The sequence below is a fragment of the Mobula birostris genome, chromosome 22 (genome assembly GCF_030028105.1).
Source record: "Mobula birostris isolate sMobBir1 chromosome 22, sMobBir1.hap1, whole genome shotgun sequence".
Classification (NCBI taxonomy): Eukaryota; Metazoa; Chordata; class Chondrichthyes; order Myliobatiformes; family Myliobatidae; genus Mobula; species Mobula birostris.
The window spans coordinates 8252934-8280739 of NC_092391.1; the positions used below are offsets into that span (position 1 = coordinate 8252934).

The window sequence follows — 27806 nt, forward strand, 5'->3', positions numbered from 1 at the left end:
CATTGATGCCTGGTGATAGGACAGCACATTCAAGATTCAAAATACCCCTCAAGGTCAATGAAGATGCCCTTTGTAACATTGATAAAAACACCACTACTGCAAACTTACTCCGAAATGCGAGGCTTATTGTCTGGGATGAGTGCCCCATGATTAGGAGGGAGAGCTTCGAAGCCATGGACCGGACTCTTCGTGATGTATGCGGCAAGAATGAGGCCTTCGGGGGTATTTTAACCATTTGCTGTGGCAATTTCCGTCAGCTTCTAGCAGTTGTGAAATGCGGAAATGATGCTGATGTGGAGAATTCAGGCATAAAAAAATGGAGAAGCTTTATCACGTTTCAATTGAAGAGAAGTGTGCGATTGAGTGAGGAAGAAGGATGATATTCTGAGTTCTTATTGGATGTTGGAGAAGACAAGATTGAGAAAAATGAAAACGATGAAATCGGATTACCTGAAGATATGATTCTGCCAGCAAAAACAGTGGAAGAATCATTGATTTCATCTACCCAACATTCAACAATCCTGCAGAAATGTTCTCGAGGAATTCTACCTTGGTTCCTCTCAATGAAATGATGCGAAAAATAAACTTCACGTGCATTAGATGCTTCCCTGGAATCATGAGAGAATACTGCTCCTTCAATGCCGTAAGTGAAGGAGCCAACGCCACTCATTTTCCAACAGAATTCCTTGATTCCGTCGAACTCTCTGCTTTGCCACCACATAAACTGGAATTGAAGAAGGGATCTCCCATCATTTCAGTGAGGAACTTGAATCCACCAAGGCTTTGCAATGGAACGCGAACGATGGTGGAAGAATGCACGACAATCTCATCATAGCAAAGATAAACATTGGTGAGTTCAAAAATGACATTGTCATGATCCCAAGAATTACTCTCAATTTTTCAGAAGGGGAAGATGTCCCTCTTCAGTGGAGCCAGTTCCCGACACAGTCATACTTTGCTGTGACTATACATAAGGCACAAGGCCAAACCATGGAGAATGTGCTGATTTATCTGGAGAAACCGGTATTCCAGCACGGTCAGCTGTATGTGGCTTTAAGCCGGGGGAAAAGAAATGAAAACGTTAGAGTATTCTTGAAGGGTGGCAGATCAACCAGAAATGTTGTCATCAAAAGTGCCCTTCGTTAAGTGAGGAGGAGTTATATTTGTCTTGTTACACATCTTTCTTCTTTAATAAACTGAGTTTTTCTTCTTTAATTTCCAAAGCACATCACATCAGACCGCACTACCCTTCTCTCAAAGAGTGCCCTAACAGGTCACCGGGTTGTCTAGTACCTTTTAGATTTGTCATGTATTTCCCTGACCATATATGTCAGCCTTTGCATGTGGCTTATCCCAGGTTTTCAACTTGCAATTCAAGTTTATTGTCATCTGACTATAAATGTCTACAAGCAAACGAAACAACATTCCTCCGATCACAGTACACCCACAAAACATATTTATTTATTTATTGGGATACATGCGGAATAGGCCCTTTCAGCCCTTTGAGCTGCGCTGCCCGGCAACCCCTGACTTAATCCTGGCCTAATCACGGGACAACTTGCAATGACCAATTAACCTACCAGCCAGGATGCCTTTGGACTGTGGGAGGAAACTGGAGCACCCGGAGGAAACCCACACGATCACAGGGAGAGTGCATAAACTGCTTCCGGCAGCCGTAGGAATTGAACCCAGGTTGCTGAATCTGTAAAGCACTGTGCTACCCACTACACTACTGTCACCCAACACGGTATCACACCCAGCACGTAAACCAAAATACTACCATAAATAAGTTCATAAAATGTAATTCCTTTGTTTATTTCATCTCTGTTAAGTCATTTCATTTTTTAATTCATTTGATTCTGCCCTAGGGAGAGATGAAGGGGAGACCTCTAGGATACTTTGCTCGTAGCAAAGGGTGTTTGAAGAGTTGGAAGTGTCCTGCTCAGAGCAAAGAGACAAATTCTCTGCCCTAATTTGCCTTCTTCGGTGAAGGAGAGTGGGGGAGAGGTGAGAGCTCGAAATGGTTCCTCAACCAACTGTGATGCTGCTGCAAGTAAGTTTTTCTTCACACCAGTGCATACATTCAAAGATTTAAAGTACATTTATTATCAAAGTGTGTATACAGAACACAACTTCGAGATTCAACCTCCTCCAGACAGCCACGAAACAAAGAGGCACCATGGAACCCGTTCGAAGAAACATCAAACACCCAATGCTGATTAAAAAAGAACTAATTGCGCAAACAGCAAAAGCAAGCGAACAACACACAGAATGTCAAACATCAAAGCAGCAGTCCAGTAGTATTCTGCTTCCTTCAGTTCAGTGCCATGGTATTAGCCACTGCTGGCCACAGGGCCATCCTTTGCTGAAGTACCCCAGTCTGCATCCGTCAAACCACTCAAAACAGCAAAAAAATTAGTAACCAGAATCCAGCACTACATGCAAGCACTTTACAACAAGTGTATATGATAATAAATTCAGCCTTGGCTTTGACTTGCCCAGTAACCTAACTCTGTGTTCCCACCAACACACACAAAATGCTGGAGGAACTCAGCAGGTCAAACAGCATCTATGGAAGAGTAAAGAGTCAATGTTTTGGGGCGAGGCCCTTCTTCAGTGTGTTTGTGATACTCCTTGTTCCCCTATTCCTTAACCACCTCTTAACAAAGACCCATCAAACACATAGTTTCGATTCACAACTGTGCTACGATCAGCTACTGGAGACATAAGACACTGCAGATACAGAGGTTCTCTGGGAACGAATAGTCAATATTTCAGGCCGAAACCCTTCATTAGGACTCACAATGAAGTGTCTTGACTCAGAACATCAACTGTTTATTCCCCTCCTGACCTGCTGAGTTCCTCCAGCGTTTTTTTGTTTGTTTGCTCTGCGTTTCCAGCATCTGGAGAATCCCTTGTGTTTATTCATTTTCAACAGTGCTTGGGTTTCACAACTTAAGCCTCCAGTTCTCTCCCTGGCTTTCAATGCATCAGACTCCATCTGTCTGCTTGAGCTTTCAAACACCATTCCTGCGAAGTGATTCATTACAGATTAGCTCTCCAGCGAAAGGATTAGCCTCACTTGTCACAAGTACATCAAAACATACAGTGAAAGGCATCAACGGGCAACAGTCTGAGGATTGTGCTGGGGGCAGCCCACAAGAGTCACGACACCTCCGACAGCAACGTAGATTTCCCACAACTTACTAACCCTAACCTGGACATCTTTCGGAACGTGGGAGGAACTGGAGAACCTGGAGAAAACTCACCATCACAGGGAGATCGTACAAACTCCTTATAGGCAGCAGCAGGAAGTGAAGCCCAATCTTACAGCTGATGCTGTAAAGCCATTGTGCTAACCTCCATGCTAACGTGACAGCCTGTTCTTTATACCGTCCATATATGTTTGGGTTTTTTTTAACCACATTTAAAGTTCCTTGCAGCTTCCTCCACTTTAACAGGTGTTTTATAACAGTGGGCTATATACAACTGACAGCACAGTGAAGTATAACATTAAAGTAAACCAGGTTACCAAGTATTCTCCATTCTTTGAAAAGTCACAGGCTTTAATAACGTTCCAATGTTTTGAGAAGATCTTCACAACTTGGCCCAGCTGTTTAAAATAAAGAAAAAGGCTTTAAATGGTTTAAGTTCTTTGCTGGTTGAGAAGGGATGAAAGACCAAGTCTACAAATGTTCCTTAGGCACTCGAGGTACTGCAGATGCTGGGAATCTAGAGCAATACACACAATGTGCTGGAGGAGCTCAGCAGGTCAGGCAGCATCTATGGATGGCAATAAGCAGTTGACGTTTCGGGCCGAGACCCTTCATCAGGACTAATATTATCCTTATACTTTTATCGCATTGAGAGTGAAAGGTGAAAAGTTTAAGGGGAACGTGAGGGGAAACATCTTCACTCTGAGTGGTGAGAGTGTGGAACGAGCTGCCAGTGCAAGTGGCTCATTGAGTTTGATTTCAATGTTTAAGAGAAGTTTGGATAGTTACATGGACGGGAGGGTTATGGAAGACTACGGTTCAGGGGATAGGACTAGCCAGGGGATGGGACTAGGCAGATTAAATGGTTTGGCATGGACTTGTTGGGCAGAAGGGCCTTTTTCTATGACTCTAAAAGCAAATTTACACTCTCCTCATGTTGATAGGGTGTTAAGAAGGCATATGGTGCATTGGCCTTCATTAGCTGGGCATTGAGTTCAAGAGCTGTGAGGTACTGTTGCAGCTCTATAAAACACTGGTTAGACCACACTTGGAATATTGTGTTCAGTTCTGGTTGCCTCGTTATAGGAAGGATGTAGAAATCTTTAGGGAGAGTGCAGAGGAGGTTTACCAGGATGCTGCTTGGATTAGAGAGCATGTCTTGTGAGTGACAGGTTGAGCGAGCTAGGAATTTTCTCTTTGGAGCGAAGGAGGATGAGAGGTGACTTGTTAGAGGTGTACAAGATAAGAAGCATGGATTAAGTGGACAGCCAGAGACTTCTGCCCAAGGTGGAAGTGGCTAACTTGAGAGAGCATAATTATGAAGATGACTGGAGGATGTATAGAGGGATGTCAGAGGTAGGATTTTTACAAAGAGAGTGGTGGGTGCAAGGAGCACACTGCTAACGGTGGTGGTAAAGGCAGGTACACTAGGGGCATTTAAGAAATTCTTAGATAACCACAGGGGTAATAGAGAAAGGGAAGGCTCTGTGGGTGGGAAGGGTTAGCTTGATCTTAGGGTAAGTTGAAAGGTCAGCACAACATCATGGGTCAAAGGGCCTGTACTGTGCTACACCATTCTATGTTCTGTTCCCCCAACATTACCATACTCCCCAAGTTGCAAACCCAATCGATTATAATTTCAAATAAAAATACAATTGAAAATACAAACTCATGAGGAACTATCTCAACTTTCCAATTAACAAGTAGAATTGTAACTTAATCAATCATATAAACCCCTAATGGATCAAATCAACTCTTAATGTTCGCATTCATTTCAAGAGGACTAGAATATAAAAGCAAGGATGTAATGCTGAGACTTTATAAAGCACTGGTGAGGCCTCACTTGGAGTATTGTGAGCAGTTTTGGGCCCCTTATCTTAGAAAGGATGTGCTGAAACTGGAGAGGGTTCAAAGGAAGTTCACAAAAATGATTCCAGGATTGAATGGCTTGTCATATGAAGAGTGTTTGTTGGCTCTGGGTCTGTATTCACTGGAATTCAGCAGAATGAGAGGTGGCCTCATTGAAACCTTTTGAATGGTGAAAGGCTTTGATAGAGTGGATATGGAGAGGATGTTTCCTACGGTGGGAGAATCTAAGACCAGAGGACACAACCTCAGAATAGAGGGGCGTCCTTTTAGAACTGAGATGAGGAGGAATTTCTTTAGCCAGAGAGTGGTGAATCTGTGGAATCCATTGTCATAGGCAGCTGTGGAGGCCAAATCTTCATGTATATTTAAGGCAGAGGTTGATAGATTCTTGATTGGTCGGGGCATGAAGGAATATGAGGAGAAGGCAAGAGATTGGGGCTGAGAGGGAAATGGATCAGCCAGGATGAATTGGCAGAGAGGACATGGTGTTCCGATATCTTATGGTCTTATGGTTTTACCTTGTTCTACCTCAAAGCACTGATGAGATGAAATGATCTGTATGGGTGGCATTCAAAACAAAAGGTTTTGGGAGTCCTTGTGCAGGACTCCCTAAAGGGTAATTTGCAGGTTGAGTCTGTGGTGAAAAAGGCAAATGCAATGTTAGCATTCATTTCAAGAGGACTAGAATATAAAAGCAAGGATGTAATGCTGAGACTTTATAAAGCACTGGTGAGGCCTCACTTGGAGTATTGTGAGCAGTTTTGGGCCCCTTATCTTAGAAAGGATGTGCTGAAACTGGAGAGGGTTCAAAGGAGGTTCACAAAAATGATTCCAGGATTGAATGGCTTGTTGTATGAAAAGCGTTTGATGGCTCTGGGCCTGTATTCACTAGAATTCAGAAGGATGAGAGGTCACCTAGTTGAAACCTATTGAATGGTGAAAGGCCTTCATAGACTGGATGTGATGAGGATATTTCCTATGGTGGGAGAGTCTAAGCCCAGAGGACACAGAATAGAAACATAGAAACGTAGAAACATAGAAAATCTACAGCACAATACAGGCCCTTCCGCCCACAAAGTTGCGCCAAACATAGAGGGCCATTCTTTTAGAATGGAGGTGAGGAGGAATTTCTTTGGCCAGGGAGTGAGGAATCTGTGGAATTCGTTGCCACAGGCAGCTGCGGAGGCCAAGTCTTTATGTATATTTAAGGCAGATGTTGAAAGATTCTTGATTGGTCAGGGCATGAAGGGATACTGGGAGATGGCAGGAGACTGGGGTTGGAGGGACATGATGAAATGATGGAACAAGTGATGGGCCAAGTGGCCTAATTCTGCTCCTGCAGTATATTTTATAATAACATTGTAATATACCAAACCTTGAGACGAAATAAATAACTCCATTCTGATTCACTGAATGTTCAGTTAAGGTTGTTAAACTGTGTCACACAGATATCACAATTGTTGGTGCCTCTAGGATAGACCATGACACAGGTATACAATTTGGCATGACATGTAATACTTCGAAAAACTTCTATAGATGTGTGGTAGAGAGTATATTGACTGTCTGCATGACAGCCTGGTATGGAAGCATCATTGCCCTTGAACAGAAATCCTACAATAAGTAGTGGGTACAGCCCAGTCTATCAATGGTAAAGCCCTCTCCACCATTGAGCACATCTACATAGAGCATTATCACAGTAAAGCAACGTCCATCTTCAGGGACCCCACCACCACCCAGTCCATGCTCCCTTCTCACTGCTGCCATCAGGAGCCTCAGGACTCACACCAGCAGGTTCAGGAACAGTTATTACCCCTGGACCATCAGGCTCTTGAACCAAAGGGGATAACTTCACTCAGCTTCACTTGCCCCATCATTGAACCGTTCCCACAACCAAAGGACTCATTTTCAAGGACTCTTCATCTCATGTTCTCAATATTTATTGCTTAATTATTTATTATTATTATTTCTTTCTTTTTGTATTTGCACAGTTTGTTGTCTTTTGCACACTGGTTGAACTCCCTTGTTGATGCGGTCTTTCATTGATTCTGTTATGGTTTTTATTCTATTATGGATTTATTGAGTATGCCCACAAGAAAATGAATCTCAGGCTGCATATGGTGATGTATATGTACGTTGATAATAAATTTACTTTAAGCTTTGAACTTTTTGAACCTTCAGTTAGGCCATTTGGCTCAACAAGTCTGCTCTACCATTCAATCGCGGCCGATTTATTTTCCCTCCCTACATCATTCTCCTGCCTTCTCCCCATAGCCTTTAATGCACTTAATAATCAAGAACCTATCAAGCTCTGCTTTAAATATACCCAATGACTTGGCCACCACAGCTGTCTGTGGCAATGAATTCTACCAGATTTACCACCATTAAGCTGAAGAAATTCTTCCTCATCTCTGTTCTAAAGGAACATCTTTACATTCTGAGGTTGTGCCCTCTGGTCCTAGACCCCCTCTCCACACTATTGTAACATCCTCTCCACGTCCACCCTATCTAGGTCTTTTAATATTCAATTGGTTTCAGAGACCCCCTACCCACCTCATCCTGCTAAACGTTAGCGCCCTCTAGTGTGGATTGCTGGAGTAGATTCAAACCCTATTACTTTTGTATATAATAGTACCGTAACTGTGTGGAGAAGGGGGGATAGTGTGGGACTGAAAACAAAGGAATAAAGCCATCAGGCATTCATTCCACAACGTTTCACTGCCACAGGAGGTGAAGTACCGTATATACAACAGAAATGACCTCTTTAACAGGGTGCAGAAAATCCACGTTCTCCCCATATGTTTGATTTGAAACCTGTTAAAGGTTTTCTGGCAAAACATGGATGAGCTCTGTCATGGATGGTCCCAAGCCCAGCTGTGGAAGGAGGAGGCTTCGGCGTGGGTCTCGCAACTCCACCCCGTAAAAACCCAGAGCGACAGAAACGCCAACTGGAGCTTCAAAGATGAAATCTCTGGTGAGCTGCTGTCAGCTGCCTATGCCCCAGCAGCGGAGATGGGCTTAACCCAAACGGTCATAGGTCAAACAATAAAGTACCCATTCACCACACAAGTGCAAGAAAGGCATTGCTGCTGCAACTTGTATATTTACCATCAGACTGAAATTCAAAAAATAACCAGGTCCTTCTTAATTTTGACAGTCAAAGAAACTCTCAGCATCTGTGGCAAGAGAGATAGGGTTAAGATTTCAGTTCAAACCCCAATCACTGAGATCTGACAAAGGCTGTACGGCCTGAAACATTAATTTTGTTTCTCTTTTTTGTACATGCTACCTGACTTGCTGAGCGGTTCCTGTATTTCTGTTTTTGTTATTTGTAAATTTTAAACAGGTCCAATTAAAGGTGTTGAAATTCATTGCAGAATCACAAGGTTTCAACATGTTTTCTGGTGCTCAGTTTCACTAATAAGCATCTTGAGCTATAAATCCCAATATCTGCCAGTTTTCAGAATCAGGTTTATCATCACTGGCATGTGTCGGGAAATTTGTTGTTTTGCGGCAGCAATACATTGCAATTCATAATATTAAATATTGTAAATTATAGTAAATATATATATATATAGTAAATTAACAAAGTTAAATTAAGTAAGTAGAGCAAAAAGAGAGAAAAAGAAGTAATGGGTTCATTGTCCTTTCAGAAATCTGCTGGCAGAGGGGAAGAAGCTGTTCCTGAATCGCTGAGTGTGTGCCTTCAGGCTCCTGTACCTCCTCCCGGATGGTAGCAATGAGAAGAGGGCATGTCCTGGGTGATGGGGGTCCTTAATGATGGACGCCACCTTTTTAAGGCATCGCTCCTTGAAGATGCCCGTGATGATGGAGCTGACTGAGTTCACAGCTTTCTGCATCTTATTTCGATCCTGTGCAGTGCCCCCCCACCCCCACCTCCATACCAGACGGTGATGCAGCCAGTTAGAATGCTCTCCACGGTAAATCTGTAGAAAATTTGTGACTGTCTATAGTGACATGCCAAATCCTCTTGAACTCCGAATTAAGTGTACCAACTGTCGTGCCTTCGTTCGGTGGCACCATTAAGAACACTCCTGATACTTGGAAAGGGTCTACATCAAGGTTCAAGATTTATTATCAAAGTATGTATATGTTGCCAAATACTACCCTGAGATTCATTTTCTTGTCGGCATTCACTGCAGAACAAATACAATAGAATCGATGAAGACTACACACAAACACTGACAAACAACCAATGTGCACAAGACAAACTGTACAAATACAAAAAAAATCAACATACAGATAAACAAACCAATCAACAAACAAATAAATAAATGGATGAATGATTAAATAAATAACACTGAGAACGTGAGGTGTAGAGTCTTTGAAAGTGAGTCTATAGGATGTGGGCTCAGTGATTGGTGATTAGTGCAGTGTTGTGGTCAGTGTAGTTATAACACTTGGTGGCACGGGAGGTCGTTCCTGCCTGGGGCCATCGAACGTGCAGCTCCTCCCGTGGAGGGTCAGACACCCTGAGCCAATAGACCGGTCCTGGACTTATTTTCCATCTGGCATAGTTTGCATTTTGTTGTTTGATTGTTGGGGGTTTTGTATTGCTATATTTATGCTCTATTCTTGGTTGGTGCGGCTGTAATGAAACCAAATTTCCCTCGGGATCAATAAAGTATATCTATCTATCTATCACTAGTAACTGTTACTTTAACTCCTCCTGCTTAACTCTTCCTATTTAACTGCTGAGATTGAATTTTAAAGGAAAATATAAGGTTTAACTTGAGGAGTAATATCCCACCAGCTGTCACGTCCCAGTGAAAAATTACACCGTCTGGTTTCTGAACTGACGAAGGGTCTTGGCTCAAATCGTCAACTATTTTGTTTCCCTACATAGATGCTGCCTGACTTGCTGAGTTCCTCCAGGATTTTGTGTCTGTGTTGCTCAAGATTTCCAGCATCTGCAGAATCTCTTGTGATCACGATATCTGATCTGCAGCAAGTTTTTCTGCAGGCAAGCAGGGCACCTATTTTACGTGCCCAGATGGCGGGGCAGGGAGGGGGTTGGAGGTTGGAGGTGGTGACTGCAACGACGGGAAACATGATCAAAATGCTGAGGTGCACAGCTAACCTGCAGATCCCACAGAACAGCTTTATTGTCGTAACTTCCAGAGGCGAGAAGCGTCGAATCCCTGCTGAAGCAGATGGTCTCCACACTCTTAGTGTGCACTAGGAATGAGAACAGGGCAGTTTATTGGCCTGGTCAGAGAGTAATAGAACACAGAATGCTACAGGCCATTCGGCCCACGATGTTGTGCTGACCTTTTTAACCTACTCTAAGATCAATCTAACCCTTCCCTCCAAATAGCCCTCCATTTTTTCTATCACCCACGTGCCTATCTAGGAGTCTCTTAAATGTCCCTAATGTACCTGCCTCTCCCACCACCCCAGGCTGGGCGCTCCATCAATCTGCGTAAAGAACATACCTCTGACACCCCCCTCTCTACGTTCCTCCAATCACCTTAAAATTAAGTCCCCTCGCATTATTAGCTGTTTTGGCCCTGGGGAAAAATGTCTCTGACTATCACCCAATCTAATCCTCTTATCATCTTGTTCACTTCTATCAATTCACTCTCATCCTCCTCCTCTACGAAGAGAAAAGCTTGCTCAACCTATCTTAATAGAACATTGTGTCTAATCCAGGCAGATTCCTGGTAACTCCTCTATCGGACACTGCCCGGATTAGACAGCATGTTCTCTAAGAGGTTGTCTACTTGCCTCGCATTTTATAGACCAATAAACTAACTAAACATGAATGTTAAGCCAGAACCCTGTAATTCCAATGTGACTCTACCTCAATCGCATTTAACCAGCATCTGTATTGTTGATAGCGCAGAAACCGGTATCTGATTTTGGCTTAAAATTACATCCTTCTTCTTGAAGTGTGGACACCTTGACTGACCACAACTCTATACTAATCACTGACCACAACTTACTGATCACTGACCACAACTCTGTACTGATCACTGACCACAACTTACTGATCACTGACCACAACTCTGTACTGATCACTGACCACAACTTACTGATCGCTGACCACAACTCTGTACTGATCACTGACCACAACTCTGTACTGATCACTGACCACGACTCTGTACTGATCACTGACCACAACTCTGTACTGATCACTGACCACAACTCTGTACTGATCACTGACCACAACTTACTGATCGCTGACCACAACTCTGTACTGATCACTGACCACAACTTACTGATCACTGACCACAACTCTGTACTGATCACTGACCACAACTCTGTACTGATCACTGACCACAACTTACTGATCGCTGACCACAACTCTGTACTGATCACTGACCACAACTCTGTACTGATCACTGACCACAACTTACTGATCACTGACCACAACTCTGTACTGATCACTGACCACAACTCTGTACTGATCACTGACCACAACTTACTGATCACTGACCATGACTTACTGATCACTGACCACAACTCTGTACTAATCACTGACCACAACTTTCTGATCACTGACCACAACTCTGTACTGATCACTGACCACAACTTACTGTTCACTGACCACAACTCTGTACTGATCACTGACCACAACTCTGTACTGATCGCTGACCACAACTCTGTACTGATCACTGACCACAACTTACTGATCACTGACCACAACTCTGTACTGATCACTGACCACAACTTACTGATCACTGACCACAACTCTGTACTGATCACTGACCACAACTCTGTACTGATCACTGATCACAACTTACTGATCACTGACCACAACTCTGTACTGATCACTGACCACAACTTACTGATCACTGACCACAACTCTGTACTAATCACTGACCACAACTTACTGATCACTGACCACAACTCTGTACTGATCACTGACCACAACTTACTGATCACTGACCACAACTCTGTACTGATCACTGACCACAACTTACTGATCACTGACCACGACTTACTGATCACTGACCACGACTTACTGATCACTGACCACAACTCTGTACTGATTACTGACCACAACTCTGTACTGATCACTGACCACAACTCTGTACTGATCGCTGACCACAACTCTGTACTGATCACTGACCACAACTTACTGATCACTGACCACAACTCTGTACTGATCACTGACCACAACTTACTGATCACTGACCATGACTTACTGATCACTGACCACAACTCTGTACTAATCACTGACCACAACTTTCTGATCACTGACCACAACTCTGTACTGATCACTGACCACAACTTACTGATCACTGACCACAACTCTGTACTGATCACTGACCACAACTCTGTACTGATCACTGACCACAACCTCTGTACTGATCACTGACCACAACTCTGTACTGATCACTGACCACGACTTACTGATCACTGACCACAACTCTGTACTGATCACTGACCACAACTCTGTACTGATCACTGACCACAACTTACTGATCACTGACCACAACTCTGTACTGATCACTGACCACCTCTGTACTCACTTTCAAAGACTTCACAACTCATGCTCTCAGTTTGTTTATTTATTTATTATCTGTTTATTTTTATTTATTTGGTTTATTTATTGTCTACCTGTTTACCTACTTACTTGTTTGTTTATTCATTTATCATTATTATTATTATTTATTTATTTATTTTATTGAGATACAGACCGGGCTGGTGGTGTAGTGGCATCGGCGCCAGACTTCGGGACGAAAGATTCCGAGTTCGAATCCAGCCAGCTCCCCTGCACGCTTTCCATCCGTGCTGGGTTACGAGCTGGTGATCTCTTTGGAAACTCACCCGGCAGAAGACAATGGCAAACCACTGCTGTACCTTGCCTCGTACGTGGTTCCGCACTACGTCAGAGAGGCGTGGAGGGAAATCATTCGCTAACCGGAGAAACTCCGGATGCAATGTACCTTTCCTTTCCTTTTATTGAGATACATCATGACCCTTCAAGCCATGCAGCCCAGCAACCCCGAATTAACCACAGCCTAATCACAGGGCAATTCACAATGACCAATTAACCAACCAACCAGTAAGTCTTTGGAATGAGGGAGGAAACCGGAGCACCCGGAGGAAACCCATGCAGTCACAGGCAGAATGTACAAGCACCTCTCAGGCAGTTGGTACTGTAAGGCATTGTGCTAACCACTACACTACTGTATTACATGTTTCTTTGCGTATTTGCACAATTTGTCAGTACTTCTGTGTAGTTTCTCATTGGTTCTATTGTAGTTCTTTGTCCTACGGTGAATGCCTACAAGAAAATGAATCTCAGGTAGCATTTGGTGACACACGCATACTTTGATAATAAATTTACTTTGAAGGGGCAAAGGATACAAAATAACTCACAGGTCAGTCAGCATCTATGGAGATGAATAAAGAGTCGATGTTTCGGGCCAAGAACCTTCATCAAGACTGAAAAGGAAGGGGGAAGACACTAGGATAACAAAGGTGGGAGAGGAGAAGGAGACTAGGTGAAGCCAGGTGGAAAGGAGAAGTAAAGGGCTGGAGAGGAGAGTGAACCACAGGAGAAAGGGAAGGACGAGGGGCACAAGGGGGAGATGACAGGCAGTTGACAAGAGGTAGGATGCCAGCGAGGGGAACAGAAGAGGAGGGAGGGGGAAGGGAGAAGGATATGAAAACAAGGAAGGTATGCTAATGCCTTGTGAATCATTGATTAGGCCCCAGCTAAAGTATTACATCCTGTTCTGGGCCCTGAGCTGTGAGAGGATGAGGTTTGCCGTGCTCACCTACCTTTGAGAACGTGCAGACAGTGAGCCTTTACCGTGTCCCACACCCTGACCGTACAATCGGCGGACCCACTGGCGAAGAGAGTGGAGTCAGCAGAGAAAACACAAACCCTCACTGGGCCTGTTGGAGCAGAAACGGCATTGGTAGCGTCGGCTATGGTTTCATTCCTTGCAGCCGCGTTCTGCTATCCAATGTAGGAGTTTAAATAATCAGTTACAACCGCAGACGCAGAATCTCACAACACATACAATGGCAAATAAGAGAATCAGCCCTTCTCAGCCCCCAGTGGCTCCAATTTGCTTCCAATGGCTTCTGACGTCAGTGCAACCTGACAGGTTCTAGTTTGGTTCCCACTTTAGCAGGACTGGAAGTCCACAGGATGGTATGAGTGGACCAGAGGCAGCACTTCACCATTGGGTTAATAAACCCATAAGGCATAAGAGCAGAATTAGGCCATTCAGCCCATCAAGTCTGCTCCTCCATTCCATCACAAGGTCCCGCATGGGAGGTTAGTTAGGAAAATTCAGTCGCTAGGTATACTTGGAGAGGTGGTAAATTGGATTAGATATTGGCTCAATGGAAGAAGCCAAAGAGTGGTAGTAGAGAATTGCTTCTCCGAGTGGAGGCCTGTGACTAGTGGTGTGCCACAGGGATCAGTGCTGGGTCCATTGTTATTTGTCATCTGTATCAATGAGCTGGATGATAATGTGGTAAATTGGATCAGCAAATTTGCTGATGATACAAAGATTGGAGGTGTAGTAGACCAGCGGTCCCCAACCACCGGGCCGCGGACCGGTACTGGGCCGCAGAGCACGCGCTACCGGGCCACAAGGAAACGATATGATTTGGCGATAGGAGTCAGCTGCACCTTTCCTCATTCCCTATCACACCCACTGTTGAGCTTGAACACACGCGAGGTCATTACCCGGGCGTATCCATGTCAGCGCGGGAAGGAGTTCAACTCCCGGAGCTTGCAGATGACGGAGGGCTGAAAAGTCTGTTTGACATAACATTGCTGCCAGCATTCTGGATCAAAGTCAAGGCTAAATATCCTGAGACAGTCAGGAAAGCACTGAAAACGTTGCTTCCATTTCCAACATATCTCTGCAATGAATGCAACAAAAACTAAATTGCGGAATAGACTGGAGATAAGGAACCCCCTTCGAGTATCACTGTCTCCCATCACCCCTCGATGGGACCGTCTTGTTGCAGGAAAACAAGCCCAGGGCTCCCACTGATTCAGCGATATTGGTGCGTTGCAATGATTTTATATGTTCACAGGGGGAAAATATGCGCTGTATTTAATATCCAAACATTACTTAAAATGTTATGATGCTATTGACTTATAAGTGACTTACATAACCATATAACAATTACAGCACGGAAACAGGCCATCTCTGCCCTTCTAGTCCGTGCCGAACGCTACTCTCACCTAGTCCCACCGACCTGCACTCAGCCCATAACCCCCCATTCTTTTCCTGTCCATATACCTATTCAATTTTTCTTTAAATGATAATATCGAACCTGCTTCTGACACTTCTACTGGAAGTTCGTTCAATACTTACTTCCAGCTCTACTGTCCTCCCCTGATAATTGACTTATCGCTATATTCATGCGAGGAAAATGCGCTGTGTGTTTAATATTAAATTAGTTAGATAAAGCCTTTTAGAAACGAAATTGAGTGTATTAGCCACTTATCACCGATACTCAGGTCGTGATTAACACCCCGCCCCCCCCCCGAACAGAATCGCCAAAAACAATTTGTAGAAAATAATCGGCAGGTGCGCGCATGCGCAAATAACGCAGGTGCACTGGTGCCCGCGCAAGGCTTCATGGTCATTGTAGTCTTTCTCTGGGTAAACGCAACGTATTTGACTGCTACTCTTGTCCGTTGGCAACTATCCCACACACCCCCGCCCCGCGGTCGGCTGGTCCGCCGGTCCGCAAGAATATTGTCAACGTGAAACCGGTCCGCACTGCAAAAAAGGTTGGGGACCCCTGTAGTAGACAGTGAGGAAGGTTTTCAGAGCCTGCAGAGGGACTTGGACCAGCTGGAAAAATGGGCTGAAAAATGGCAGATGGAGTTTAATACAGACAAGTGTGAGGTATTGCACGTTGGAAGGACAAACCAACGTAGAACAGGATTAATGGTAAGGCACTGAGGAGTGCAGTAGAATAGAGGGATCTGGGAATACAGATACAAAATTCCCTAAAAGTGGCATTACAGGTAGATAGGGTTGTTAAGAGAGCTTTTGGTACATTGGCCTTTATTAATCAAAGTATTGAGTATAAGAGCTGGAATGTTATGATGAGGTTGTATAAGGCATTGGTGAGGTTGTATAAGGCATTGGTGAGGCTGAATCTAGAGTATTGTGTTCAGTTTTGGTCACCAAATTACAGGAAGGATATAAATAAGGTTGAAAGAGTGCAGAGAAGGTTTACAAGGATGTTGCCGGGACTTGAGAAACTCAGTTACAGAGAAAGGTTGAATAGGTTAGGACTTTATTCCCTGGAGCGTAGAAGAATGAGGGGAGATTTGATAGAGGTATATAAAATTATGATGGGTATAGATAGAGTGAATGCAAGCAGGCTTTTTCCACTGAGGCAAGGGGAGAAAAAAACCAGATGACATGGGTTAAGGGTGAGGGGGGAAAAGTTTAAAGGGAACATTGGGGGGGCTTCTTCACACAGAGAGTGATGGGAGTATGGAATGAGCTGCCAGACGAGGTGGTAAATGCGGGTTCTTTTTTAACACTTAAGAATAAATTGGACAGATACATGGATGGGAGGTGTATGGAGGGATATGGTCCGTGTGCAGGTCAGTGGGACTAGGCAGAAAATGGTTCGGCACAGCCAAGAAGGGCCAAAAGGCCTGTTTCTGTGCTGTAGTTTCTATGGTTCTATCACAGCTGATTTATGGTTCATTCTCCTTCCCTTAACCTCTGATGCCCTTTACTAATCAAGAACCTATCATCTCTGTTTTAAATGTACCCAATGACTTGGCCTCCACGGCCATCTGTGGCTACAACACTGGAATCAGGCCAGCACAGTGCTGATGGCATATCAGCTTTTAGAACTGAGAATTATAACTGAGTATTGAAAGATTGAGGAACAAGCAGGACAGACAGAAAATAATCTGAACACATAAAATACGTTCAGCAAAGTACCTGACTTGACAGCTCATACGGTTGCGCTAACTTTAGGAGCATTTGATGGTCCTGGGCCTATATTCACTAGGATTCAGAAGGAAACCTAGCAAATGGCGAAAGGCCTCGATAGAGTGGATGTGGAGAGAATGCTTCCTATAGTGGAAGAATCTAAGACCAGGGTACACAGCCTCAGAATAGAGGGACATCCACTTAGAACAGAGATGAGAAGGAATTTCTTTAGCCAGAGAGCGGTAAATCAGTGGAATTCATTGCCACAGACAGCTGTGGAGGCCAAGTCATTGGGTATATTTAAAGTGGAGGTTGACAGATTCTTGATTGGTCAGGGCATGAAGGGAAAAGGGAGAAGACAGCAGTTTGGGGATGAGAGGGAAAATTGGATCAACCATGATGAAATGGTGGAGCAGACTCGATGGGCCAAATGGCCTAATTCTGCTCCAATATTTTGTGACCTTATGATCTAAAATCAGCGCAACCAAATGAGCTGTCAAGTCGTAAACATGCAAGGAAGATCAACAAAGTGATGAAAGACACCTCTGAAATCTGTTACCTTTGTGTCCTTTTACTTTAACTTGACGTTTTCCACTTCCAATATCCCAGACACAAACTTTACCATCATTGGAACCTGTTATTAGGAGGTGCCCACTGTGAGAGATGGAGCAGTGATTCACCTGGACAAAACAAAGCAAGTCAACATAAGCTCTGGATTTCCAACTGTTAATGAAAATACGACCCACCCAGTCAACACACTAGTCGTCCCTCTTCCCTCCGGGAGAAGGCTCAGGAGCTTGAAGACTCGTACGGCCAGATTTGGGAACAGCTTCTTTCCAACTGTGATAAGACTGCTGAACAGATCCTGACCCGGATCTGGGCCGTACCCTCCAAATGTCCGGAACTGCCTCTCAGTTTTTTTGCACTACCTTACTTTCCATTTTCCTATTTTCTATTTATAATTCAAATTTTTAATATTTACTAATTTTAACTATTTTTAATGTTTAATATTTGTAATCCAGGAGTGGGAAGCGCAGAATCAAATATCGCTGTGATGATTGTATGTTCTAGTACCAATTGTTTGGCGTCAGTAAAGTATAAAGTATAAAGTATAAATACTGACAATCAAAAAGACAAAGACTGAATTTGAAGGCCTGATATCTATGAGTCTGAGGGTCCAGGGCCAAGGACTGGAGGTCTGGAGGTGGCCTGTCCTGGAGTTGGAGGTGTGTGTTTCTCCTCTCCTATCAGATTCCTTCTACTTCAGCCTTTTGCCTTTTCCACCTATCACCTCCCATCTTATTTCCTTTCCCTCCCCCACCCTCTTACTCTGGCTTCGCCTCCTTCCTTCCAGGCCTGATGAGGGGTCTCAGTCCGAAACATCGACCGTTTATTCATTTCAATATCACTTCCACCAGCGTTTGCTGTGTTCCATCCACCCACTCTGGGTAAAGAAAATGCTCTTCCAAACTGTGAAGGCTTCTACCCCACTTATCTAATGGCTTGTTAAAGAGACGGCACCGTAACAAGGCGTAACGCTTTACAGCACGAATGATCGGGGTTCAATTCCTGCCACTGTCCGCAAGGAGTTTGTCGGTTCTCCCCATAACCACGTGCGTTTCCTCTGGCTTCCTCCCACATTACCGGTTAGTGTTAGCGCTAGTGTTAGTACTAGTGTCAGTGTTAGTGCTAGTGCTAGTGTTAGTACTACTGTTAGTGCTCGTGTTAGTGCTAGTGTTAGTGTTAGTACTAGTGTTGGTGCTAGTGTTAGTGTTAGTACTAGTGCTAGTGCTAGTGTTAGTGCTCATGTTAGTGCTAGTGTCAGTGTTAGTGCTAGTGTTACTGTTAGTGTCTGTGTTTGTGTTAGTGCTAATGTTAGTGCTAGTGCTGGTGTTAGTGTTACAGTTAGTGCTAATGTTAGTGTTAGTGCTAGTGTTAGTGTTAGCATTAGAGTTAGTGCTAATGTTAGTTGTAGCGCTAGTGTTAGTGTTAGTACTAGTGTTAGTGCTAGTGTCAGTGTTAGTGCTAGTGTTACTGTTAGTGTCTGTGTTTGTGTTAGTGCTAATGTTAGTGCTAGTGCTAGTGTTAGTATTAGTGCTAGTGTTAATGTTAGCATTAGTGTTAGTGTTATTGTTAGTTCTAGTGTTAGTGCTAGTGTTAGTAAGTTGTGGACGTGCTAGCAAGGCGACACTCGGACTGTGTTGGTCATTGACACAAACAATGCATTTCACTGAATGTTTAAATGTTTTGATGTACTTGTGGCAAATAAAGCAAACCATTAAAAAAGGGAGGCCTGTCTTTTTATTTTATTTAGAGATGCAGCACAGAACAAACCCTTCTGGCCCAACAAGGCGCATCGCCCAGCATCCCACCTATTTAACCCTGGCCTAATTCTGGGTCAATTTACAATGACTAATTAACCTACCAACGGTACGTCTTCGGACTGTGGGAGGAAACTGGTGCATCGGGAGGAAACTTACACAGTTCATGAGTAGTACGTACAAACTCCTTAAAGACCACACTGGAAATGAACTCCAAGCTCTGATGGCCCTACACAAACGTTAAGCTCTGTATTCACCTCATTCACACTGGTCATTTCATGTGTCCTCTCAGCCTTCTCTAATCAGATCAGTCTGCCCCAATCACTTCCAGCCCTTGTAACTTCCTCCGAGATCTCCTCAACCACCTCTCCAGTGTTCTTCCAATAATGAAGCTCTTCAGACTTCGCTATCTTTAGGCTTCAACCGTTTTTGACACCGTTCTGCTATTGCCTCCCTGTTCTAGACGAAGATATTGAATAATAAATTTAGGAATTGCGCTAAACAATTTCAAATTTCACACTCCACTCCACCTCCACTGGGGGATTTCCTAGTAGACAACCATTTTGATTCCATTCCCTATTCCTATTCCAACATGTCAATCCATGGGCTCCCTTTGTGCCAAGAAGACGCCTCTCTCACACCTCGTATTCCATTTGGGTAGCTCCATCGACTTCTCCCGCTTCCTGTAACTTATCCCCTCTCCTTTACCTCTTTTATTTCCCACTCTGGCCTCTTACCTCTTCTCCTCACCTGCCTGTCACCTCCTCCTTCCCTTTCTCCCATGCTCCACTCTCAGCTCCTATTAGATTCCTTCTTCTCCAGCCCTTTACCTTTCCCATCGATCACCTCCCAGTGTCTCACTACATCCGCCCCCCATCTGACTTCACCTATCACCTTCCAGCTTGTATTCCTTGCCTTGCCCCGCTTTCTTATGCTGGCTTCTGCCCCCTTCCTTTCCCGTCCTGATGAAGTGTTGTTATGTTTTGTAACTGCAAAACATAAAAATTAATTAAAAAGAAAAACACCGAGCTGGGAGATAACTTGTGTACGTTTAGATTCATTTTTACTTTAAGAGACACACACTTATGACGCAGTGGCATGATGATGTATACCATTCACATACTTTAACATATAATTACTTAAATGAACAAGAATGCTGAATCAAACAATATATTTACAATATTATTCAAATACCACTGCAATATTAAATACACAAAAGGTTGCAGTCCAAAACATCGTTTATTCCTCTCTGTAGATGCTGCCTGACCTGCTGAGTTCCTTCAGCATTTTGTGTGAATGTTACTCTGGATTCCCAGCATCTGCAGAATCTCCTGTGCTCCACATTTTAGTTGGGAGCTCAGCTGGAGATTGTTCTGTGTTCCTGATTTGCTGCATTTAAGGTTTACCAGGTATACTAGACTTCATTTGGCTTTGTGTGGGAGAGAGGGAGGGAGGGAGGCAAATGGAGTACCATGAGGGGAAGTGAGGTGGTCTTCCTCGAAACAGGCCATCATTGAGATCTGAAAATCACTTCCTCTGAAGGAAGTTCTAAATTGAAAAAGTGGATGAAGTTGATGAAAATTAACTTGTGGGATTCTGGAGCAACAACATAAAAGCTAAAACAGGGGGTTTGACAATGTAGATACTGAACTCATTGGAAAACCTACAAGCAGGAGGTGTGGCTTCAGAATAAGAGTCATTGCTTAAGGTGGAAATGACGAGGACTGGCTTCTCTCAGAGGGTTGTGACTTTTCTGGATGCTCAGTGAAGAGGTTCCTAACTGGTTGTGTCACAGACCAGTATGGAACATCAATGCCCAGGAAGGGAAAAGACTACAGAAGGTGGTGGATGTAGCCCACTCCATCACAGGCAAAACCCTCCCCACCATTAAGTGAATCTACGTGAAGCACTGCCACAAGAAATCAATATCCATCATTAAACAGGCCATGTTCTCTTCTCACTACTACCGTCAGGCAGGAGGTACAGGGGCCTCAGGTCCCACACCACCAGGTTCAGGAGCAGTTATTACCCTACAACCATCAGGCTCCTTATTGAACGGTGAGGTAGGCTCAACTCAACTCAACTCCTGTTCCTGCTTATGTTCTAATGTTCAATTAAATTGGCCAACTTTTGAAGAGGCTCGATGTGTCTATCGAGCATTCTCCCCCAGTGCTGAAAGGATCCATTCCAGTTTCAGCAAACACCATTCAGAAATGGGGCCAGCTGGTACCTTTAATGATCCAAGCTCCTGCTTTCCCAAAACACTCTCATCGGTTACCAGAGCAACACATACAAAAACCTGGAGGAGCTCAGCAAATCAGGCAGCATCAAAGCAGAGGAATAAACAGTCAAAGATTTGAGCTGAGACACTTTTCTCCTATCAGATTCCTTCTTCTTCAGCCCTTTACTTTTTCCACCCATCACCTTCCAGCTTCCAGCTTCTTACTTCAACCCCCAACTTCCCCCTCACCTGGATTCACCTGTCACCTGTCAGCTTACACTCCTTCCCCCCCCCCACCTTCTTATTCTGGCTTCTGCCCCCTTCCTTTCCAGTCGTGAAGAAGTTTCCGGGCCTGAAACATCGACTGTGTATCCCCCTTCATAGATGCTGCCTGGCCTGCTGCGTTCCTTCAGCGGTTTGTGTGTGCTACATCCGCAGAATCGCCTTTGGCCATGAGTTACCACTTCAGGTACAGGTATCAAGATATCCCCTCAGCACTCCCGGCACCGTCTTATGTGGAACCAGAGAACACGGTTTCAGCTGGCAGTCTGCAATAAATCAGAAATTATCCACGGTCCGAGGTTAACACGTCCTTTGCTGCCTACCACTGCGTGTGTGGGAAATCGTTTTGCTGAGATCTCGGTGAAGCGAGAGGCCAGTAACTTCCACATGGTCGGTGGCTCTTTTCCTACCGCTCTGTAGTTTCACTGCAGGCATCAATCAAGGGGCAGCGGGGTTTGGCGGGTGCGTTGCTGCTGTAGATTACGAGATGGTTGCTTCCACTCTGAGCTTAGTGGGTAAGAGAGAAAGGACATTCATTTCTATTCCACCAGCTTGCCTTCTTCCTAGTATAACATTGATGCAATTATAGAAAAGGCATTCCAGTGGCGATATTTTGTTAGGAGTTTAAGGAGATTTGGTATGTTACCTAAGACTCTAGCAAATCTCTGCAGGTGTACCGTGGACAGCAATCACCATCACTCTGAAAGCTCCACTGCACAGGGTCGGAAAAACCTGCAGAAAGTTATAAACTCATCTCGCACAAGCCTCCCCCCACCATCAAGGACACCTTCGAAAGGTGATGCCTCATTTTTAAGGACCCCATCACACAGGAGATGCCCTCTCCTCACTACTACCGTCAGAGAGGAGGGACGGGACCCTGTAAACTTAATGTTTCAGGAACAGCTTCATCCCTACTGCCATCAGATTTCTGAACGGACAATGAACCCACAAACAATACCTCATTCTTCTCTCCTTTTGCATTACTTATTTCATTTTAAATATACTGGTATATTCTGGTCGCCTCACTATAGGAAGGATGTGGAAGCATTGGAAAGGGTACAGAGGAGATTTACCGGGATGCTGCCTGGTTTAGAGAGTATGGATTATGATCAGAGATTAAGGGAGCTAGGGCTTTACTCTTTGGAGAGAAGGAGGATGAGAGGAGACATGATAGGGGTGTACAAGATATTAAGAGGAATAGATAGACTGGATAGCCAGCCCCTCTTCCCCAGGGCACCATTGCTCAATACAAGAGGACATGGCTTTAAGGTAAGGGGTGGGAAGTTCAAGGGGGATATTAGAGGAAGGTTTTTTACTCAGAGAGTGGTTGGTGTGTGGAATGCACTGCCTGAGTCAGTGGTGGAGGCAGATACACTAGTGAAACTTAAGAGACTGCTAGACAGGTATGTGGGGTGTTATATGGGAGGCAGGGTTTGAGGGTCGGCACAACATTGTGGGCCGAAGGGCCTGTACTGTGCTGTACTATTCTATGTTCTATATATTTTTTACCGTAATTTATAGTATACAGTACTTTATGTATTGCACTGTACTGTTGTTGTAAAATAACAAAGGTCATGACATACATCAATGTTAAGAAACGTCATTCTGATTGTGATTAATAGTCTGATGTTCCAGTTGCCACATTATAGGACTGTTGCAGAAGCTGTTGGGAGGTTATGTTGAAGTTGTAGAAGACATTGTTGAGTCCTAATTTGGAGCATTATGTACAAGTTTTGGTCACCTACCTACAGGCAATATATCAGTAAGATTGAAGGAGTACAGAGAAAATTTACAAGGATGTTGGTGGGACTTGAAGACTTAAGTTATAAGGGAAGGTTGAATTAGTTAGGACTTTACTCCCTTGAGCAAAGGAGAATGAGGGGAGATTTGACAGAGGGTTACAAAATTATGAAGACTATAGATCAGGTAAATGCAAGCAAGCTTTTTCCACAGAGGATGGGTGAGACTAGAATGAGAGGTCATAGGTTAAGGGTGAAAGTTGAAATAATCAAGGGGAACCTGAGGTGGAACTTCTTCATTCAGAGGGTGGGGAGAGTGTGGAACGAGCTGCCAGTGGAAGTGCTGGATGTGGGTTCAATTCCAACATTTAAGAGAAGTTTGGATACATGGTTGGGAGGGTTATGGAGGGCTATGGCCCAGGTGCAGTTCAACAGAGCTAATAACAGATTGGCATGGACTAGATGGGCCGAAGGGCCTCTTTTTGTGCTGTAGTGCTCTGTGACTATAATTCTTTGGTGAAGACACTAGATTTTTTCTGCCCAATAACTTTTTACCTTGATGTACATCACCTCTTGCTGCAACTATCAGGAGAATGCTAGGGGATGATATAACCCTGTAGAATTGTATCCCAAAGTCTCTGCTTCTAGAACTGAAGGATAGAAGACTTGCATTTATATCAGACATTTTGCAACCTCCAGACATGCCAAAACATTGTTAGAATAATGAAGTACTCTCTTACCCCCTTCTCTTCCCCTCATCTGTCCACCACCTCCCCCTGGTACCCCTCCTCCTTCCCTTTCAGCACTATGTTGGCACCAGAGTGTGTGGTGACAGCCTCCATCACATCCCTAGGTCGTGTTGGCTATTAATCAAATGATTATGAATGTTTTGACATACATGTTATGAATAAATGAAACTGAATCTTTCTCCCATAGACCACTCTCCTCTCCTGTCAGATTCCTTCTTTTTTCAGCCCTTTACCTTTTCCACCTATCACCTCCAGCTTCCCTCTCCATCCCCACCCATCCTGCCCCTACCTGCTCTCACCTATCACCTGCCAGATGTACTTCTCCCCTTCCCCTCTTATTCCGGCTTCTGCTCTCCTCCTTTCCAGTCCTGATGGCCCGAAATGCTTATTTGCCTCCATAGCAGCTACCTGACCTGCCAAGTTCCTCCAGCATTTTGTGTCTGTTGGCCAGTCTATTATATTACTTCCCTAGTTATCGTTGGGCATTCCAGAACAAGGGACTTCTAATGGCATAAACTTGAGAAGGAGGTTGTAATTTGCTCAGCAGCGTGGTATTACCTGGATTCTTCATTGTACTATCTGGTGGGGGAGTTGCTTTCAAAGTAAAATGATTGCCTGTTATTATGAGGTCACATGTGGTCACACCTGGGGTCATGATGCAGTCTTGGTCGGCAAAATATGTGAGGGAGCTTTATTGCTAAAACTAAAACTCAAAGTGTAAATCCAAAACTTTAACTGGTATTAAACAGCTTTGTGAATTAAAAATATCCATCCTTAACACCAGGGCAGATAAAGTCCGCCAATGAAGTATGCTGGCCCCTCCCATTGATGCTGCTCTCCAGTGTTCGCTCGGTGGAAGACAAGCTGGATCACATTCATCTGTGGCCACACTAGTGCATGATGATTGGACTGCTGCAGCTTGTTCTTGCAGACGACATCCCATGCACCGTCAATCTACCGGACGCAACTCTCAGGGACTTGGGCTAGATTGTTATTTTTTGTGCATTTACTGCAATCTTACACAATATGTGCTTTGTGCTGAGTATGACTGTTGGTATTGTGTTTTGCACCTTGACCTCAGAGGAGCACCGTTTCATTTGGCTGTATTCATGGGTATTCATGTATGGTTGAACTTGGACTTGTACTCATTGGGAAATGGGAAGGAAACGTTGATGGTTGGAAGGAAGATGGTTGTTAGATGTCAGTTCTGATGCTTCAGCAGCAGAGGGCTCTACAACAGGTAGTTAAAACTGCCCAATGCATCACTGGTACTGGCCTAACCGCCATCAAGGACATACATGCAGAAAAGTGCCAGAAAAAAAGCTAGAAATATCATGAAGGAGCCCACCCACCCTGCTCATAGACTGTTTGTCCAGCTCCCATCAAGGAGGAGGCTACGGACCATCCACGCCAGGACCACTGAACTGAAAAACAGTCACTTTCTCCAAGCTGATCAATACATCTACCCTATTAACAGACCCCACCACACCCCCACTACCTCTACATACACATCACCTAGCGTCAGGTTATGTACTCACACTCAGTCTACGTATATCACAGTTACTGGTACACTGTATTATAGGAATGCTTTTATATTTTGTGTTTTGATGTTCATTGTGTTTTTATGTTGTATCAGATCCGGAGTAGCAATCATTTTGTTCTCCTTTACACTCGTGTTCTGAAGAATGACAACACACAGTATTGAATCTTGCACTGTTTCGGGAATCCTTTAGGATGAGGTGCTAGGACAGGTTGTCCTCAGCTGCTTCATCAATACCTTCCTTCCATCATGTGGGTTGGCGGGCCCCATGGAAAGGGCTAGTGACTTCCCCCAAGCCCGTCCCCAGAGTGGTGAGTCCCGGGGTCAGAGGTCTCTGCGAGTCTGGACTTCAAGGCGCGGAATTCAAAGTCTGTAACCGGCAAGTCCTGGGGTTGATACCCAAGGCTGAAACCAGGAGACTGAAGACCGAGGTTGGCATGTCCAGAAGTTCCGGACAGATGGTCAAAGTGTGTCTGGAAGTCGAATGAATGAATGAAGTTTATTTCGGTCAGTACAAACATAACAAAAAGCATCATTTTCAACGATGATTTCATAGGACAAAATACAACAAAAAACATAGATATTCTTTAAAACAGACCGAAAGGGTGTAGGCTGAAGCTACAGCTTATTACGCCTACCCCTCTTACTTATACAACAACATATTTGGCATCAATCATCACATCAAAACAAAAAATTTCATAATCTTTTAACACAAAATCCAATTCCAAGTATCATTTACTTACATTACTCCCATTCATTTTAAATCATGTATTTTATATTTGTTCATTAAATTATTTTTAATTAATTTTTTAAACTTGTTAGGTGTGGTGCATGTTTTTAAATTCTCACTACAACTGTTCCATAGATTCACCCCTCTGACTGAAACACAATGATTTTTTACATTTGTTCTTCTTTGTTTTTGAAATATACATGTTCCTCTCAAATCATGTTGACTTTCTCTCATTTTAAACAACCTTTGGATACTTTGTGGTAGCTGTCCATTTTTTACTTTATACATAATTTGTATTATTTTTAAATCTACAAAATCTCTGAATTTTAAAGTGTTTAGTTGAATAAACAGTGGATTAGTTGGCTCATAATAACTTGTCTTATTTACAATTCATATGACTTTCTTCTGGAGTAGAAAAATTGAGTTTGTATTTGTTTTGTATGTATTTCTCCCATACCTCTACACAGTAAGTCATATATGTGACTATAAGTGAACAGTATAATGTATACAAAGATTCCTGATTTAAGAAATCTTGTGCTTTGTACAGTATTGCAATAGATTTTGACAATTTTGCTTTGACATAATTTATATGTGGTTTCCAGCTTAATTTATTATCTATTACCACTCCTAAAAATTTTGTTTCACATACCTTATCAATTTCAACATCATTTATTCTAAGTTTACTCTATGAGTTTGGCACATGGTTTCCAAATATGATGAATTTAGTTTTATTTAGATTCAGTGATAATTTGTTAGTATCAAACCATTAATTTATAATTTTTAGTTCTTTCTTGACTGTATCCAAAAGTTGCTTCAGATGTTCCCCACTACAAAATATAGTTGTATCATCAGCAAATAATACACATTTTAATGTCTGAGAGACCATACATATATTGTTTATATACAAAATGAACAGCAATGGACCAAACACTGAACCTTGAGGAACCCCACAAGTTACCCTCAAGAGTTTTGAATTCGAGTTGTTTATATGTACATACTGATACCTGTCTTCCAAATAACTACTTAACCAGTCATGTGCCACCACTTTAATACCATATCTTTCTAATTTTGTTAATAATTTATGGTCAATGGTGTCAAATGCTTTTTTTTAGATCAAGGAATATTCCCACTGTGTATTCATTTGCCCGACGCCAGCCCCCTAGGCCTGAGTCAACGTAGTAGTAGTAGCATTCATTTCTTTCTATAGCGTTTGGTATTTCTTCTGCAAAAT

At 43.5% G+C, this 27806-nt stretch overlaps 1 protein-coding gene across 1 annotated transcript in view; it reads right to left on the minus strand.

Moving 5' to 3' along the window:
- wdr38 (WD repeat domain 38) overlaps nucleotides 1-22206 on the minus strand; it is a 34518-nt gene extending 12312 nt beyond the window's left edge. Inside the window, exons 1-5 of the mRNA XM_072239995.1 lie at nucleotides 22141-22206; nucleotides 17553-17673; nucleotides 13839-13955; nucleotides 10183-10280; nucleotides 3533-3613 (exon numbers count right to left, since the gene is read on the minus strand). Of these exons, the coding sequence (XP_072096096.1) occupies nucleotides 3533-3613; nucleotides 10183-10280; nucleotides 13839-13955; nucleotides 17553-17673; nucleotides 22141-22206 (483 nt within the window). The remainder of the gene's footprint in view (nucleotides 1-3532; nucleotides 3614-10182; nucleotides 10281-13838; nucleotides 13956-17552; nucleotides 17674-22140) is intronic.
- Nucleotides 22207-27806: the final 5600 nt, after the last annotated feature.